General features: G+C 47.2%; 1 protein-coding gene across 8 annotated transcripts; it reads right to left on the bottom strand.

Moving 5' to 3' along the window:
• Positions 1–1,981: 1,981 nt before the first annotated feature.
• GOSR2 (golgi SNAP receptor complex member 2) lies at positions 1,982–18,211 on the bottom strand. Of its 8 annotated transcripts, none has more exons than XM_058703176.1 (6): positions 18,081–18,211; positions 12,167–12,231; positions 10,304–10,412; positions 9,353–9,485; positions 6,795–6,935; positions 1,982–3,580 (listed from the first exon to the last, which is right to left on the bottom strand). In XM_058703176.1, exons 1-6 carry the CDS (start codon positions 18,107–18,109, stop codon positions 3,419–3,421), a joined length of 639 nt encoding a protein of 212 aa, XP_058559159.1. In that variant the 5' UTR covers positions 18,110–18,211; the 3' UTR covers positions 1,982–3,418. The 8 variants fall into 8 exon arrangements, with proteins under 8 accessions (XP_058559159.1, XP_058559160.1, XP_058559158.1 ...); XM_058703177.1 differs by having other exon boundaries at positions 10,304–10,409; XM_058703175.1 differs by lacking the exon at positions 18,081–18,211 and adding an exon at positions 17,823–17,969 and having other exon boundaries at positions 10,304–10,440.
• Positions 18,212–18,524: the final 313 nt, after the last annotated feature.

Genomic DNA, 18,524 nt, shown 5'->3' with positions numbered 1-18,524 from the left:
TAGGATATAAACAAGACTTTATTTTGGACTTGATAAGTTTTGCTCTTACACATATATGCCCAGCTAGTTAAGCATAGATTTTCAAATGATATCATCTTTAAGACAAAAGCTTTCTGTCTAAAAGACAAGAAAATACACACATCAGAATTACCTTAGAGACTCAAAAAAACACTAATTTAAAAGGTTTGGGGACGCCTGGGTGGCTTAGTCGGTTAAGCGCCTGACTTCGGCTCAGGTCATGATCTCACCGTTTGTGAGTTCGAGCCCCGCGTCGGGCTCTGTGCTGACAGCTTGGAGCCTGCTTCAGATTCTGGGTCTCCTCTCTCTCTCTGCCCCCTGCCCCCCCGTACTCATGCTCTCAAAAATGAATAAACGTTAAAAAAAATTAAAAATAAAAAATTAGGTTTGGGATAGGCCCAGGAATCTAATTTTAAAAAAGTTTCCCAGCTGCTTCTAAGGCAGCCAGCCTAGCCCCTGGCCATGGAGCAGTGTTTGAATCTCTGGCCTGGACACAAAAAAACATTTGTTTTAGTTACAAAATATAATTTCTTAAATAAAATAACTCTCAACTTTATTTAACTGGTGTGTTTCCAAAACAATGGGTGTAACTCCAAATCTGCAATTCACACCCACTTAAATTCATTTAGGGCAAAAGACTGGTAAAAACCCAGCAGTGAAGCCTCCTATAAAATCAAGACTCCCCAACTTACTGGGGTCTTTTGAGTTTGGTCTTTCTTAAGGTGGTCATACCTGGAGGAAACTTCCATGGAATGAAAATATTCCCAAGTTCCTTGACAACCCACCTGTCTTCATCTGCAACAGGTGCACCCAAATCCTGCACAAGGTCACAGATGCTGTGCACCGGAGATTCTTGCACCAGCATGACCTAAGACTTCACCCCAGGTCCACTAGATGGTGCTCTTTCCTTGGCCTGGAACCCTTCCCTACACTCTGGGGGGGGAGGGGGGAGGGAGGGTGTTGGTGCTGTAGAAACAGTAGAACCCCCGTTAGGCCGAGGTATGTTTCTCACAGGACACTGAAAGCCGGCTCAGGCCATCTCCAGACACAATGGCTGCTGTTCCCTAGCCCCAAGTGGTAAAGACCCACGAATTGCCTGCATAACTTTCATTACAAAGCAAGGAGAATGGCTCTGAAGGTACAGCAGGATAGAAAGCCTTCTCCTGGTTCATCAAGACCAGCAATCGCTATAAAGACAAGTGTGGAAATACACTGGTATACGCTACAAATAGATAGATCACATCAGCCAATGGAGGGCGGGGTGCTAGTTTCTGCCCCTAGACTTCAGGTCCACATGGCTAAGTTGCTCCATATATATATAATACACCTTCAGAGGAAGGTATATTTTATATATATATATATATATATATATATATATATATAGACACACACATACATATACGTATATATATTTATATATATATACACGTTATATTTATGTATATACATATATACGCATATAAATATATATACATATATATGTGTATATATATAAATATGTATGTGTGTGTCTATATATATATATATATATATATATATATATATATATATACACCTTCCTCTGAAATACGATCTCTGGCAGGATCCTCAGATGCCCAGGGGATAGGACAACGGGTCTGCGCAATTTAAAAATCCATTTTTTTGGAACCCTTTTTATGGACTGCAGAGATCCCTGCGCTGGCAGGGGTGCTGGGGGTGATGGAAATTTCACCTCCCCCAAATCAGACCTAGGTCGGAAGACACCTTGACCCCTCTGTATACCCTTCAGTCCACCGTTCTCACTCTGGCAAGGCCCTCAATCCTTTCATGATGGAGTCACAGATTCCCCCTTCCTTGGAAAGCCACGGCCCCTGTTCAGCCCAGAGGGGAAGCAGCGACGGAAAGCCCACCAAGTGTGAAATCGGCACCCAGGAAACTCCCGTTAAAAGATCTACGACCATTAAGAAACGTTCACCAGAAAGTATGCCAGAAAAGACCAATATTGCTCCAGCAACAGGTGGGAAGTAACTAAGGGAGGTGGGATGGGACACACAGAAAAGGGAAAGAAGACTGAAGACAGTCCAAGTGACAAAAAATAAACACACGAAGTAGGTGGAGCACGACGATCACAGGTGGAGTTAATACTGACCAGGTTTCCAGTTCTTCTGGGAAATTCTGAGATTGTTTTGTCTTGCCATAAGGCCACTGAGCCTACGGCTGTAGGGCCTGTGACAGATGCAAACACATGCTAACCAAGTCTTTCTAGGATTCGCAGCCCTCGATCGCAACAGAGAGGCTGGCTTTACGATAAATTCCACAACGCACTAGGTACTGGTACAGCCTTAATCTGGGGTTGGTCAGAGAAGGGAAAAGTCCCTGGTCCCTGAGATCAGAGACTCTCAGGACACCCAGGACGTCTCCAGGGTGGTGTCAGCCCACACCGGCTTGGTGGAATGGGGGCTTGGCTGGCAACTGCTAATGGATTTCAGGGGAGGAAAGAGAGCAAAGACTCAGACACCAAAACTAGAGGAGATGCTGTAATGGACACATCATGGCAACGTTCTCCGGGCCAAAGGCCCACCAGAGCCCGGGCAGGATGCCAGGCCAGTCCTAGAACCACAGAAGCCAATCATTCTGTTCACCACTGGGAAAAAAATCAGTGATGGGGGTCTTCAGCCTCAAGACTGAACAGTCTCAGGGAGTAACACTGGCCTCGCTTTAGAAGGAGAAACACCCAACGGTCCTAATGTGGAAAATCTTACTCGCTGTCTGCAGTGGCATCGGTGCCTCTGCTTCCTCTAGGTAGTGGCTTCCAGGGAAGGGTGACAAGTACCAGCAATTAGTCATCTGCATGTCACTGGGGGGAGGGGGCACAAGAGCATGGAAATCCATCTGTTGTAATGACGCAGGAAAGCAGGCCTCTTTCCCCTCCTTTTGGCTTCTGCGCTGGGTTATCCGCGAGGGGCCAGAGAGGCCAAATGATGCCAAAGTGAACGGTCCTATGTGCAAGGCTTGCTATTGAAAGCCTTCCCTGGGCGAGCATCAGCTACGTGGACAAGAACAGCAAAACCATTCTTTCCCTCCCTCTTCTTTCTTCACCCCTTACCCTTACATCACTTCCACCCCTAGTGAGGGCGAGAGAGAGCGAGAGCGAGAGCGAGAGAGAGAGGAGATACTCTCATTTCCTTAGGACCATGCATCTTGGTAGCATTCGCTTCCCCTCCAAGGTGTTACAGGAAACAGAGCAGGTCTGAAACTCCTGCTACGTTACAGATTACGATGACTCCCAGTGGTCTTCACAGTTAAGAAGGGCATACATTTAAGAAGGCAGCCTCTGGGCCCCCCTCTCTCTTTCACGCACACACACTCACACAGACTCTCGCACAGTGGGAACGACGCTCAGCCGCGGGGCGGGGCTAGCTCATGTCAGGTACTGCACCACGAGGAACATGACCACACAGGTGAGAAGCATGCCACCGATCATGAAGTACTTGTCCTGGAAAGCCCGCTTCTCAGTGAGCCGCATCACGGTGTTGGACAAGCCCAGCATGTTGGCAATGTCAAGAATCTTTTTCTGAGTCCCCTGGAGCGGACGAGAAAAGAAGGAAACATAAAGGTCAGCTCCTTTTGCCAAGGAATGGGACTTCTCCTAGAGACAGTCTCTGGGTCATACCTAAAAGCATAAGCAGCATCAATCAGGAATAGATCCACTCTGTGGTCAAATGACTTTTGATCAAGGTACCGGAGCAAAGCAAGGAGGAAAGAAAAGCCTTTTCCACAAATGCGCAGGAATGATGGACCCTAGTACATATATATATCGTGGACATATATACATACATGTCTCGTATGTACCACACAGATGTCTGTAAGAAGATCCTCAGTTCATATCATACACAAAAATTAATTTGAGATGGATCACAGAATTAAACATAAAGCTTCGAAAGGAAAACACAGGAGAATGAAACAACCCAGGTGTACATCCACCAGAGAATGGATAGACCACTTATAGTGTATCTGTACAATGGGATATACTACTTGGCAATAAAAAGGACCTAATTACCAACTTGGAACAGTATGAATGAGCCTGGAAAACATTCCTGAGGGGAAGAAGCCGCTCTTGGTAATACATTTATATGAAGTCCACTAACAGGCAAAGCTACTTTACAGTGAGATAAATCGGAACGGTGGTTGCCTGGAAGGCAGGCAGGCAGGCTGGCTGGCTGGGAAAGCATGAGGGATTGTCCGGGGGTAATGAGGACGGTCTACGTCTTGACAGCAGTGTGAGTCACAAAGGTATATGCATCTGTCAAAATTCAATGACCCGCACGAATTAGATCCGTACGCCTACTGTATGTACGTTACACCTCAAGAGAAAATTTTAAAATGAGAATGTTTTACATATTTTTAAAAAAGGAAACCTCAGAAAACTTTTCCTCTGCTCCCTGACCCCAAAATCCTGGCTATCGGCCCGTTCACTGTGTGGAACACAGTGGGATTCTGCTGCGTCTAACGTGTGGGTCAATTTCCATGTTCGCGAGAGGGTCTGAAGCGGGTGACGTGGAATGACCGTCACCAACACAATGACCCCTTGTATACGTGCCATCAAGACCAAAAGAGTATTTTACTCCTAAGTCAACAGCCCACAGCACTCAGCCTGCCCTTCCTCTCTGCTTTCCAATTTTTGTTCTTAAGAACACTTGACTGCTCACGAAGTGGCAAGTATAAACAGATGCTGGGCAGACCCCAACTCTCTTCCACACACGTGGCCCATCTGGATGGACGGCATCTAACCTAATGCCCCACATTCAGTTTTTAAATGAACAACACATTAACGAGCAAGACAGAAGAGGCAGAAGTGAAACCAGCATGAGGCATCACGGACAGGCGCTCGAACCCTGGGTTCAGCCCAGTGACGAGCAAGCCTCCCCGGAAGAGATCTTTCAGGTCAAACTTTACCATTGCCAGCAGAGGCCAGAGACATGTTTTTGCAACGACAGTGATGGTGAAATTTAGGCTCTTGCTAAAGATTCTGGTTAGCTCTGGGGCGCCTGGGTGGCTCAATCAGTTAAGTGTCCGCCTCATGATCTCGGCTCAGGTCACGATCTCACGGTTTGTGGGATCGAGCCCCACACTGGGCTCTGCGCTGACACATCGGGGCCTGCTTGGGAGTCTGTCTCTCTCTGCTCCTCCCCTACTTGCACGCACACCCTAAGTAAATTATAAGTAAACTCTAAAAAAAAAAAAAAAAAAGATTCTGCTTAGCTCTGAAGGCAGATTATTTCATCCCTACATGTAATACAAGTACCCAGCTTCTAAAATCACCTGAAAATTAACATAAATTTCAAAAAATGTATTCCTTTCCAGCCACAAACTTCCCCCAGCCACGGCCCAGCAACTTCACTCCTTTTAATGGTTTAGGCAGGAGTGGGGTGGGAGGAGGATGGAGAGAATCAAGACCAAAAGGCGGGTAGGTAGCAGCGGGTGTACAGAGGAAACTGAATTAGAAACCTCACGTTCCGACCCCAACCGCCTCACTGGGCTGCCCTGCGCGTCCTTCTGGGGACAGCACAGGGGCAGATGCCGCTGAGACTCCTCAGTGATATCAGACTTTGATAGGAAGCGAACATTCGCTTTCGCAATAAGCTCTAACCCCCTACCGGGTCGACGTCAGTGCGACACGGGGAGGCTTGTCCTAAAAGGGTTTTACCGTTTTCCCGAGATATGGGCAATTTTCTAAAGAAAGGGCAGATTAATCATCACGTATCAGTTCAGATTACAGCAGGTGGCCGTTCAGAAAGAGGGGCACCCGCGAAGCCGCTGGAGACACACTTCCAGACCACCAGAAGCACCACGGCCGGCAGCAGGGCGTGAGGGTCACTTGCGGGCTGCCTGACCTTCTCCCTGGTGACGACGGCAGGGGCTGTGCAGCAATGTACTGAAGTCCCGAGGGGCTGACGGGCTCAACGCGGTCCAACAAAAACTAAGATAAATCTCACACTTCCGAGTGACTGTTTCTCACAGCTCGGTGGCTGGGAGTGCTGTGTTCACAGGGGACCACACCCTGATAATAGGCACAGCCCACACCCCATTATCCATTAGAGCTGATACAGGAAAAGGGCTGAGGCTGAAACATCATGACTGACATCAGAATCTGTGTAATGTTTCTGTAAACCACTCCCAGGGGGTTTGAGCCTCAGCCAGTGGGGCGGGGCTTCTAGGAATACCTGGGACTACAGACAGGGCAGCTGCTGCGGGCCAGCCCAGATGCTCTAGAAGCCCTTCTGCGCCTGCGGCTAGTCAGCCCAGGCAGCCCTCCGGCCCCACCCACAGGGGCTCAGTTACAGGAGCACAAAAGGTCTCGGTTGTCAGGTGGTCGGCAGGAGGGGCTCTCCGGGAAACCACGTGAGGGCGAGGGGCCGCGTGTGGCCACGTGTGCCTTCTCAGAATCGTGCATTCTGTAATTTCGGCAGTTGTGGGATTTCTTGGTCTTAGTGGTGCCTATCGTAGCAGCCACTTTCATGGTAAGTTCAGTAAACGGGAAAAGACCCAGATACCAAGTGATGACAAATTATGGTTCATTGCAAGCACAAGTAGCAGCTGTGGGCGAAGGGAAGGTGGTCACTTGTGGACTCCTCATACTTCAGCTCCAAGAGAAAGGACCCCAGACTCAGGGCTCTGTCTCACCACCAAAATAACAAAACGCGAGGATACATAACCAAGACGTCAACGCGGGTACCCAACTGGTGGATGAGGCCAGAACGAAGGGCCTCCTCCCTGTCCCCCAGAAAAGCCCCCACCTTCAAGGTCAGTCTCTGGGCCCTCAGTCCGTCCAGAATACTGTGCCCGCCTCCGATGAGGTCGTCCATGCCATGGTGAATTTTCTGGAGGGAGGAGTTGAAATGCAGCGAGCTATCCATTGGGATGGTCGTGTCACAGTCCTGTGAAAGAGACGCAGGCACAGGATTAGCTCTGCCGCCTGGTCAGCTCCTGGGGTCCCAGCGGGTCTGACTGCTCCGCCTGTCGGCCAAGGCCAAGCCAGAGAGACAGCCAGATACACAGGGCCTGTGAATTCCTGCCTCTCCACCATGACCACCACTTAAGAAGGAACATCAGTCCTGCAAGGTCTTGCTGGGCTTCTCCTGAAGGCTTTCTCTGACTACTCCCCTATTAACTTAGCTTGTTCCAAATGTTCCTTTCCTTGGCTTTCCCTTAACACAGTATTACAGGTTTGCTTTTGTTCTGCAGCTGTTTTATCTACAGCTGTCGCTGCAGTTAGACGGAGTCTGACTAAGGACAAAGGAGACGAAGGCCTAATGGGTAGTCGGGATGGGACAATTCTCCTCAGCGGTCCAGAAAGGGCTGTAAAGAAATGAAGGAAGAAAAAAACTGACATCGATCAAGTACTTTCCACCCTGATGCTCATTACCCTAAGCTCACTTAATCCTCATCCTAACGTTATAACACAGTTACTGTACTATCCCCATTTTAGAGGTGAAGAAACTGAAGCTCAGAGAAGTCTAAGATCACACAGAGCTGTTCAGTGCAGCAGGGCCTGCATCTCACTACTGAGTGCAGAGCCGGCCCTCTTAACCATCCTGTGGGAAGAAACACTGAGACTGGTCTCAGGGCTCTAAGTTTACACCAGAAGCGGACTGGATACAGAAGGCAGTCAGGACTGGCCGTAGTTCCCTTCTTTCCCGCCTCCTGACGATCGCACATTCTTCTGCCATGCAGGGTCATTCTCCCCTCTTTCAATCACCACGAAGAGGTTCAACCACCTCTTCCTTGCTGCATACGTTCAGAATCACTTTTCATGCACCTGCTCTCAGTGCCCCCTGCTAACACGGGAGCGTTTCGAGAAGCAGGCAGGGACCACAGCTTTTCACTTTTTCACAAGCTTTACTCTCAGCATCTTAAACAATGTTCTGCATACAGCTAATGCTCAGTGGGTCACAAGACTCCAGTGTTTGAATGAATCAAAGAGAGGCTTCTCTTCATTCGACAAGCGTTTATTGAGTGCCTTCTGTATACAAATCGTTCTTACCCTTCCGCCTGAAAGGGTAGACCTAACTGGGCATTATCACTCAGAAAAACATATCATAGTTCCAGCTCACAGAGTGACCGGCAAGAAGTTCATTTGGCAAAGTCAACTTTGATTAAGGGGCACTGCGTGCAGAGCACCGCACCGAGCTGATATACAAACAAAAGAATTCTGAGCGATCGTCCCTGACCTAAAAGAGGTTTGAGTACCCAATGCCATAGCGATCAAAAGCCCACACACCTTCTGGCGTGTTGTAGAGTTCATTACGCTTTTGAAAGGCAGCTATAAAAACTTGAAACTACCGAAAGGAAGGAAGGAAGGAAGGAAGGAAGGAAGGAAGGAAGGAAGGAAGGAAGGAAGGAAGACAGCTGTGCCTACCACTATGCCTCCAACACGTCTTCCTCACACTTCTGAATTGTTAATCAGTGTTACTTGACTGCTTACTCTAGAGAAGCAGAAACTACACAGGCACATTCTGAAACACTCAGGGAAATTTGCTGCAAGTGTGGACACAGCAGAGAGACTTAAGCATCTGTGAAACGTGGGCTGATTTGAATTCTGATGGCAGGCTTAGACAGCTAAGACCTCTTGAGAAAATGAACCTCTCTGTTAAAACAAAACAAAAAAACCCAAAACCCACTTCACTTGGTGGAAATACGTTATAAGAGACCTGAAAAAGGCCAGTGTGTCCTCTAGCCATCAACAGCCATGTGCAGGAATGGATCCTATTAAGACCGAGGGGCAGGGGCAAGGATCTCCCAAAAATCAAACATGCAAACCAACCAGGCCACTTTCGAACAGGCTTAAGTCAAGCAATCCATCCAAAACAAAAGACCTGTTAACAAAGTCCTCCAAATTGCTGCTCAGATTTGGGGCAAAAACATTTTAAGGCATCTGACACGGGAACCACACACATACACAGCACGATGGCAAGTGCCTGCAGGCAGCTTTGAAATGCTGCCCCTCATGACAAATGGTTTCAGTTCTCATCATCTGTCTCTATCTGATCAGAAACCATTTCCACCATGTGAACTTCCACATCTCAGTCAAACCAGGTCATTTTCACCCCTGCCCACTCCTTCAATTTAACTGCTTCCACTTCGGGTTTTCGTGTTAGAGAAGGAGGTTCCCTGTATAGGTCTAGTGTCTGTGGCAAGGCACAAAGCCCACTGTTACTTCCAGTCGATCGGCTTCGGACACCCCCTACAAAGATGAAGCTCCAGGACCCGAGTTTCAGTGGCGACAAGCTGCTGAGTGCCTGTAGACACTGCCCCCCCACCCCCTCCCGCCCCCCCAACCAGGAGCCTGGCTTACGTTAGTGGTGAAGGTTCGAGACAGAAGTTCCTCTCGCTGTCTCTCCTGCTGCTCCCTTGCGTATCGCCGATGCTGGAAGTTTCTGAGAGCAGTCTGCAGGTGCTGGACATCATACTTTAACTGGTCAACACGACTGGAATTGATGGAGACAGAGATTACATTCCAGAAATCCTGGGCCGCACATTTTGAGCGGCCAGCCTTCGTATTCAAGAAAGATGCTTTCTTACTTCTCCCTACACCACTGCATGCTGTCCCCACCAAAATGATCTGATTTTGATCACTGATGTTGAAAATAAAGAAGCGGCCTGTGGTTAAAGTACGTTTGTAGCACACGAGATTCCAACAGCTTTACTTAAGCATCTGCTGGTCTCTGATTCTGGATGCATGACAGGGAACAGGTGACAGGAAGCAGGCTCAAGGACCTCTCCCTGACCTTCCATGGATTATATCGCTTTTCAAGAAGGAGCCCAAGGGCACCTTTCGAGTAAAGCAACAACAAAGTTTCATAAGAACTTTTGGGAGCAGGGGCTGGGCTGGAGGTGGTGAGGGTTTTCATTTGAATTTCATGGCGGAGTATCAAATGTTAGATCAGTATTTCATTATAAATCGGCTGATTGAAGTGATTAAGGGCAAGATTTCATCGCAATCCAAGAATGCAGCAGGAACCAGAGGGCAGTGCACACCTCCCTGGCTGCTGGAGGCTTCAAGTAAGGCCACGGGTCTGGCCAGAAAAACAGTATTGGAGGCAAAATTTCAAAATGACCCAATGTAAGGAGACACAGGCTTCTGAGCCCCTAACCTCACAGGCTTTTTATTTTGAGGCAGTATCACTGAAACGAAACCGTGCCCTTTAGGGGGACTTCATCTTCAGAGTCTCAGTTTTTCAATGTGTAAATGGATTTTCAGAATATCTGACAGCCTCCCCTGGACAAGAGGCATCACAACACTCACAGTTTGGCATTCTGTCTTTTGTTCGGGGGCTCCTTGCTGGACAGAATCTCCAGACGTTCTAGATGGCTGAATATCTGGTCAATGCTTGCTTGGATTTCGTTTTCTACTACTGCACAAAAGAGAAAAAAGAGTAATTGCTGGAAAAGAGACAGTGAGCTTAAATTAGAATGATACAATAAACATGTCTTTTTCCATATCCAATAAATTCAAAGAAACCCATTCGAAAAGGAGAAAAACGCATATCGTACTGAATAATGGAAAAAAATTCAAGTGATACTGATTCTGTAAATGTTGTTCTAAACACACACACGCATATATACATGTAGCTGTTAATGTCATAGCAATGCCAATTGTTTAAAAAGCTACAGATAAATCTGTAGAAATAAATTTCCTGCCTTTAGAAAATAAAATGAATATTTGGGTTGTCCAAATAAAATATTTTAAGCAAAATGCAGTATCTTCTGAAACAGAATGAGGTCTCTTTTCCTTTGAGATTATTCTCAGATACAAGTTATAAATATCTAGTAAGAAGGCTGCCAATTGAATTCCCTACAGTAATGAGGTTAAAAGAAAAAAAGCACAAAGGGGAAGATTAGTGTGTGAAACACAGAGAAGAGCTCCCTTGAGGCTTTCCATAAGGACGGGCAGGCTGATGCTGGAATCCCCAAAATAGACTGAATATCACTAGGAAAGGCCCAGGAAAGAATCCACAGAGGTAAAGATATGATAAATACAGTCATTTTCCTTATCCCTCTTGATAAACAGTCAACATGACCTCTTTTCCATTTCTAATCATGTGACAGTGAGACTGCTGGGAAGGCAAACAAAGCAGATGGATAGGAACTAAACCGTGTACAAAAAGGGCACCCAGGGGGGCGTCTGGGTGGCTCAGTCGGTTAAGCATCCGACTACTGTGCCCGACTGCTGATTTCAGCACAGGTTGCGGTCTCACGGTTCGTGGGATCGAGCCCCACACCAGGGTCTCTGACAGCTCAGAGCCTGTTTGGGATTCTCTCTCTCTCCCTTTCTCTGCCCCTCCCCTGCTTGTGTGCTCTCTCTCTCAAATAAATAAATAAATAAATAAACATTAACAACAACAACAACAACAAAAAAGGTACCCAGATTGCTTCTTGCCCAATAAAGACACGACAGTAAAGAAGCAATGTCACCCTCCTAGGCCAACCTGCAGCAGCTAACATATGCACTCTAGATTAGAACAGGGTGGGGCACAGAACCCAGAAAAGAGATGCTTTTGATGCTCCAAAAAGGAGGCATGAGCAAACAGAAAAGGGCATAGCGACAGCCAGGTGGGGAGGTGAACGGGTGGCTTCAGCAACGTGTGGGTAACCAGTGGCATCTGTTGTGGCCAGCTCAGAGAAAGGACCTTTCCTGGCCAACAGAAAATTGTAAAACAAAAAGCAGCACTCTTCTCAAATGAAACCACAGTGTGGGAACTACACTAATTAATATTGCTATTCGTTTCTGAATAATCCTCCTAAAAAGCCACAGTTCTCAGCTCAGAAGAAATGACCAATTCCAGTTAAACATCTCTGAATTTGTACGGAGTTCATTCCTCCCAGGGCTCGGTAATTAGATTAAGACAGAGGAGAGGAGGTCCATTCCCATAGGGCCCTGTCAGGGTGAGTTGAGGGGTAATGGGGGATAAGGCCTGTGGGATTCCACGGGGCGCAATGAGAGAAGTCAGAGGCTTTGCCAGAGGGTTTTTCTGTCCACCCCTAACAACAGAACTCCTTCGGCATGGAATCATTAAGCCCCTGAGGCAGCAAGGCGGTCAGGAAACCCAGCCCATTAGCATCGTGTCATCAAGAGAAAGGACTCTGGTCTCCATAGTTAATTACTCACAGTGCAGAGACTGCTTGTCCGCTGTCTCCAGGCGTCCCATGTGAGACTGGATCTCGTGGACCTGCCTATCAAAGGAAGAGAGAGGAAATGAGTGAGACAGGAGTCATCAACAGTGCTTCAGTCAGGAAAGACAAATTTTCTGATGCCAACGTGTAACTGATTTAAATCGACAGCATCACTGAACTGTAAACTTTGTTAAGTGGCACTTTAGGCCACATGTTTTGGCCTGGTTTCTAATATTTTACCATGAATATTAATAAGAACACTAACAGGCGGCGCTTACTAAGTGCCTGCCACATCGGAGACATTCTGCAAAGTCAATAACCCTATGGGGAAAGGACCATTATCATCTTCGTTTTATAAATAAGACAACCGAAGCCCAGAAAGGTTATGTAACTTGCTCAAGGTCACACAGCAAGTGATAAACCTCAATCCAGACCCAGCCAATCCCACTCTCTGTTCTTTGACCCGATGTGCTGAGCGCTGGTCTGTACTAGGGAGAGTCAAAGGGCAAGAAAGATATAATCCTTGTCCTTGAGAAACAATGTAATTAGGAATGACAGGCCAGAGAGACATGACAAGTCCCAAGAAGATTTAGGGGAACATCACTACATGTAAGTGTAAACAAAAAGGAAGCCGAGGGGCTACGCGCAGTGGCGTGGTGCCAAGCAAACGTAAGAAAATCAAAGAGTAAAAGCTGGAGGAACCCGGTGGCGTCAAGTGAGTTCTAAAGAGCCCTCTGAAGACGGAAACTTGACCTGATGAGGGAAGAGATGAAGAAAAGGATCGGCAAAAAGGCACGTCACGTGGATTACAAGCAGGTGGGCATGCCGGGAAGCGAGTAGGGGTCGGAGGGGAGAAGGGATGAGGCGATCAGTGCGAGAAAACTATCAGAGGAAGGTCCTGAAAGACGGGGATGTCCCGTCCGGTAAAGGCCTTTCCCTGGCAATACCAGGTGAGTGCCACCTCATTGGGAAATGCGACACCGTACCCTGGCTCCCTAGCGTGGTCTCAGATGGCGGGCCCTAGCGTGCTCTCCGGAGGCTCCTCGGGGCTTGACCAAGGTCACCCCCAGAGCCCTTCCTAGCAGTCGTCTGCGATCAGTTCTGGAATACTGCCTATGCTACCCCAACAACGGGCTCCTGGTGCTTCCGGTCTCTCACATCAGAGGCACAGGAAAGCAGTCTGCTGAGCAACTATATCACCTCCAACCCTTGAGGGAAAGGTCAGCAACCAGCCTCCACCATGAGCACCACAATCTGTGAACCCAAATTTACCAATGCAAGCCAGAAGCCCAAACTGGGTTTCAACTTTGTCTTGTCTTTTCCAGGGCTTTCCTGCGGACTCTAAACATGACCCACGGCACCAGAAGCAAGGCCGGCGCTCTACTGAGTCTGAGCGCACCTGGGTAAGACCCACGGCCCTGAAAGGAAACTAGAAATCACCACTAGAGATGGAGGGACCAGACTGCTCCTCCGGTAAGATAGGTCCTGATAGTGTAGAATGAGGGCACGTGGAGGTACGGAGGTAGATGGAGGAACACAGCTTGAGTTAACCAACATCTGGGTCAGGGTAACCACAGAGACAGCAAGAGGACTGCACGGTGACACCGATGGGAAGAGAATTAGGATTTTACCGAAGGCCTGCGTGTAGGCAGTGAGGTAAGTTGTCAATGGCAGCTTCATAGAGCAAATGTGAAAATTAGCAGTATTGACAGGAACAGGAACAGAAGAAAAAAAGGGAGGGGGGCAGGGGGCAAAGAGTATCCAAGACAACTCTGAATTAAGTATGAGAGGGATGACCTGGTCCACCTGCTATGGGGACTTATGACAAAGCCATAATAACAACACAAAACCAAACAAAACAACATCATTGCAGTGCAGAGACAGACAAACCCTAACCCTGACCCAGGAGCAAAGAATAGAGTCCAGACACAAAAAGAAACCCAAGATGGTTTAAAGCCCAAATGTAAAAGGCAAGGCTTTAAAATTTTCTGGAGAAAATACAGGAATGCATACTATGACTTCAGGTTGAAGAAGAATTTCCTAAACAAGGCAAAAAACAATACTGTCCCCCAAACCATACAAACCACAAGAGTCGTCAATTTGACTACATTAAAACAAAAAACCTGTCTACACCAAAGATGCTCTAAAAAAATAAAATAAAAAGACAGGCAGAGACTGGAAGATACCCGCGGCAGATAAGAAAGGACTAATGTCTAGAATATATTAAAAAATGCTGCAAATCAACAGGAAAAGTCAAAGCGCTTTTGCAAAATGGGCAAAGAGCAAATGACAGAAAAGAAAACCCAAACATATCTATATCCATATCTACATCTATATCTATATTATTCCACTTGACTAGTAATCATAAGAATGCAAAGTCAAAATAATGAGATAGTACATTTCTCCCATGGATTGACAAATACTTTAAACTTTAAGGACGAGGGCTTCATGGCAGGCTAAATAATGGTACCCAAGGGATGCTAGCAAAGATTTCCAGCATTCTACCACAGGACTGCCTTCAGCTCTATGTTTTGTTCAAGATTTTTTAACAAAACCAACTTACGTTGATGACATTTGTCACGACTCTGTGCTATAATGAGCCTAGGTTAGGATGTTGTACCACAAAACAAATAGTGATATTTTCATTTAGGCTAAAATAGTAAAATTAAATTTGTCAGGGATGAAAAGCATTCCCACTTAAGACTTTTTTTAAAAGTCCCCAATGTACAATATCAAGTGGCATTCCATCCTGGGAGCTGTTAAAGGCCCCTATTAAAGACTTCCCCTGACGGAAGATAGATGAAGAGGATGACGGGGAAAGAGTCTAGAAGTCAAGTCATGAAGAGGAATGGTCAAAAGAGCTAGAGATAATAAGCCTCTGAGAAAAGAAAAGAAAAGAAAAGAAAAGAAAAGAAAAGAGAAAAAAGAAAAAAAACTCCGTTAAAATGGGGCAGCTGGTGCTTTTCAAATACATAGAGCTGACATACAGGCAGAGGAATGGGCTCATTCTCCAGTGCGGCTCCTGAAGGGAGAGCCAGAACCAAGAGCCCCATTCAAGAGGGCAGCTTTCAGCTCAACCTGCCCCTCCCCACAAAAACCCCAGAATAGTTATGAACTCTCTCCCTTCAAGCAAAGGAAGAAGGGGGGCGCCTGGGTGGCTCAGTCAGTTGAGCGTCGACTCTTGGTAGGCTCAGGTCATGATCTCATGGTTCATGGGTTCGAGTCCCGTGTCGGGCGGGCTCTGCGCTTACAGCCGGGAGCCTGCTTGGGGTTCTCCCTCTCTCTGTGCACCACCCCCCCAACTCGTGTTCTTTCTCTCTCTAAACTTAAAAAAAAAGAAAAAAAGAAAAAAGGGAAGAAGAAAAAGAGCTCCTGCATGTTTAAACATAGGGTACATGAACTGCTTCGGGTTTTATGAAGGGTCTTCCTGACTACAGGGAGTTGGAATGGAAGATTTTGCCAGTCCCCTCCAATTTTTAAAGTCTATGAGGACAGGGTGAGAGATGATGGCAACACTCACCCTATGGGTGTATATGAAGGGATGTTTGTTTGACAAACAAACAAACAAACAAATAAATCCAGTCTGTAGAAATGAAATTGCTTTTTAAAAGTCCATGGAACTACTCTCATCCCTTCATATACACCCATTTTGTATCCATGCTGCCTCTGACCCCTATGAGCAGGGAACAGTTTTAGAGTTAAAAGATACTGGTTGCAAGTTCTGGTCCCACTATGGACTGGCTGAGGAACCAGGAACAAGCCATTTAACTCCTTGGTGCCTCAGTCTCCGGTAAAACAGGGTACACACATGAATAAATAATCACAATTATTTAAAGGCTCATAGATCCAAATGCAATATGAAATTGCTGTGTAACCTTTACGGCATCATACAAACATTTGCGATTGTTTTTGCTTTACTTAAAAGTAGCGGGAACCATCTGGTCATTTTCACCTCACCCACCTTGCCGCTTCTACATTTAGCCTCTCACCAGAAGGCAAAATCGAAAAAAAGGAAAAACTGGTCTTCAGATAAGGTAACAGTTTTCACACCCAGCCGCTCACCAAAATCACTTGGAGAGCTTGTTAAAAATAGAGCTTCTTGTGCTCCAGACCCACTGAATCGGAAGCTCTAGGGATAGAGGGACCTAGGTGGCATAGTCGGCTGAGTGTCCGGCTTCAGCTCAGGTCATGATCTCACGATCTGTGGGTTCGAGCCCCGCTTTGGGCTCTGTGCTGACAGCTTGGAGCCTAGAGCCTGCTTCGGATTCTGTAGCTCCCTCTCTCTCTCTCCCCCTTCCCCACTCACACTCTAATTCTCAAAAATAAATAAATATTTTTTAAAAAATTAAAAACGAAAAGAATCTCTAGAGATAATAAGGTCCAGGGCACTGAGTGATCCTAGGCTATATAGGGGACAAATATAGACACCTCTACAACCACTTGAATATAAAAAATAGAAGCCTGGCCACTTATTCGTCTATAAAGTTCATCCTAATGCAGTATTATTTAATCATAAAATGTTTATTCTGATTTTCACCTCCCCTCCCTCCCCCACTCATTGCTCAGGCAGTTAAGGAGTTTTCAAGATCCAGAACTTTCAAGTACTGATTTCATTCCAATGTACTGTCAGGGACATGGCAAGAGATAACTACAAATTGGGTTCAAAGTTCCAGTAAAATTAATATGCTCAGTTACTGTTGTGTCAATTCAGCCTCAATCGTTAATTTCTGCAACTGCAAAAGTTAATTGCTGACGCTCGCAGGATTGTGTGTTTCCTTTTAAGACACTCAATCACCAGTATCATGAAGCTGAAAGGAGCCTCAAAGTTTAATGAGCTCCAAACTAACATTTTATAGATCAGAAAAAGAAGTCTAGAACCAGAACTCCCAGGCTTGGTTCAATACTTCAGGGGAAAGACAGACTAAAAGATCTGTCCTTTCTTAGTAATACAAAAATAATTCTATTTCATTCCTTTTCCAATGGACTCACAGGTCTGATTATTTAAGTTCCATCATATATATAGATATAACATTTTTCTTCTAAAGTAGGCTCCACGCCCAGCTTGGAGCTTAACGCAGGGCTTGAACTCACCACCCAGAGATCAAGCCGTGAGCTGAGATCAAGAGTCAGATGTCCAACCGACTGAGCCACACAGGCGACCCGTCCCTTCTTATAATTTTTATATGAGAATAGGGCTCCCAGGGTAAGAGCAAATTCTGTCGTTTTAATACTGTTACAAAGTAGGTTCTATATTTGCACTCAAACCAAACACTTTATCATTATGGTCTCTAGTATAAACCAAATCAAAAGAAAAGGGAAAAAAGTGTAGCAGCAACAACAGATTAGTGTCAATCAAGAGTAGGGGCCGACGTCATTTAGGAGCTGTGAGTTACAATGAAACTTATTCTGACGACCTTAGCTCAATGATGGATCTTTCTAAACTGCTAAAGAAGATTCCGTTTGTATTGTTCATTTGCACTCCATCCAATCCTGCCACACCTTAGGTTTTTTTCGGACCTCCCTGGGCTCTCCAAGTGAATAGTAAACTATGTGTAGGGGCCCTGACTCCCACCATCTCTACCAACCCAGAGCAGTGAGGTGGCAGGTGCTGGACAAACAATTATAATCTGTAAGTGTGACTTTCCCTTCACCTAGTCTACTTAGCAGGTAGTCGCGGCCTCGAAGATCCCATGAGCCGTCCGGCCCAACGTCCCCACGCATCAGGCCGGACACTCCATCCGCCGCCGACTTGGGCATCCCGCCAGAGACAGAACTTCCGAGCCGCCCCCGGCAGCGCCCCGGCGGAAGGACTCGGCCTCCACACTGGCGGGCGCCCGAGGCCCCAGCCAGGGGAGCCGGCCTCGCCCAGCCTGGCTGCGCCCCCGCCCGTGCCCCGACGCGGCCCTCACTTGTGCGTTTGCTGGTACAGCGGCTCCATGTCGCCGACCCCGCCGGGTCCGGCCCTGGCTTCCTTGGAACACGTCCTCACAGCCCCCCTTCCGGCTTCCGACTACCGGCTTCCGGTCGCAGGACCCGCCCCCTCCTGCCGGCCAGGGCTGCCCCGGCGCGCGCCCTGCCGGTGGTGATGGAGACAGAAGAGGAGGACGACGGGAGAAGAGGCCCGGACAAAAAGGCTAAGGGTAGTCAGAGGCACTGCCGCAGATCGGGGACGAGGAAGCACAGTTTTGGGTAGGGGGCGGGCTTCGGCATCGAGTCAGGCGTTGACAAGGGCAGTCGGAGAAGTAGGGACGTGAGGTCCTCAGAGCAAAGCTGCAGGAGAGCTGGTGGACACCTGCCATTCCCCAGCGGAGGCAGGCTGGGGGGCTGTTCTCGCTCTGCTTCGCAGTAAACTG

This window comes from Neofelis nebulosa, chromosome 16 (assembly GCF_028018385.1).
Source record: "Neofelis nebulosa isolate mNeoNeb1 chromosome 16, mNeoNeb1.pri, whole genome shotgun sequence".
Lineage (NCBI taxonomy): Eukaryota > Metazoa > Chordata > Mammalia > Carnivora > Felidae > Neofelis > Neofelis nebulosa.
This window is presented reverse-complemented; position numbering and strand designations above follow the sequence as displayed.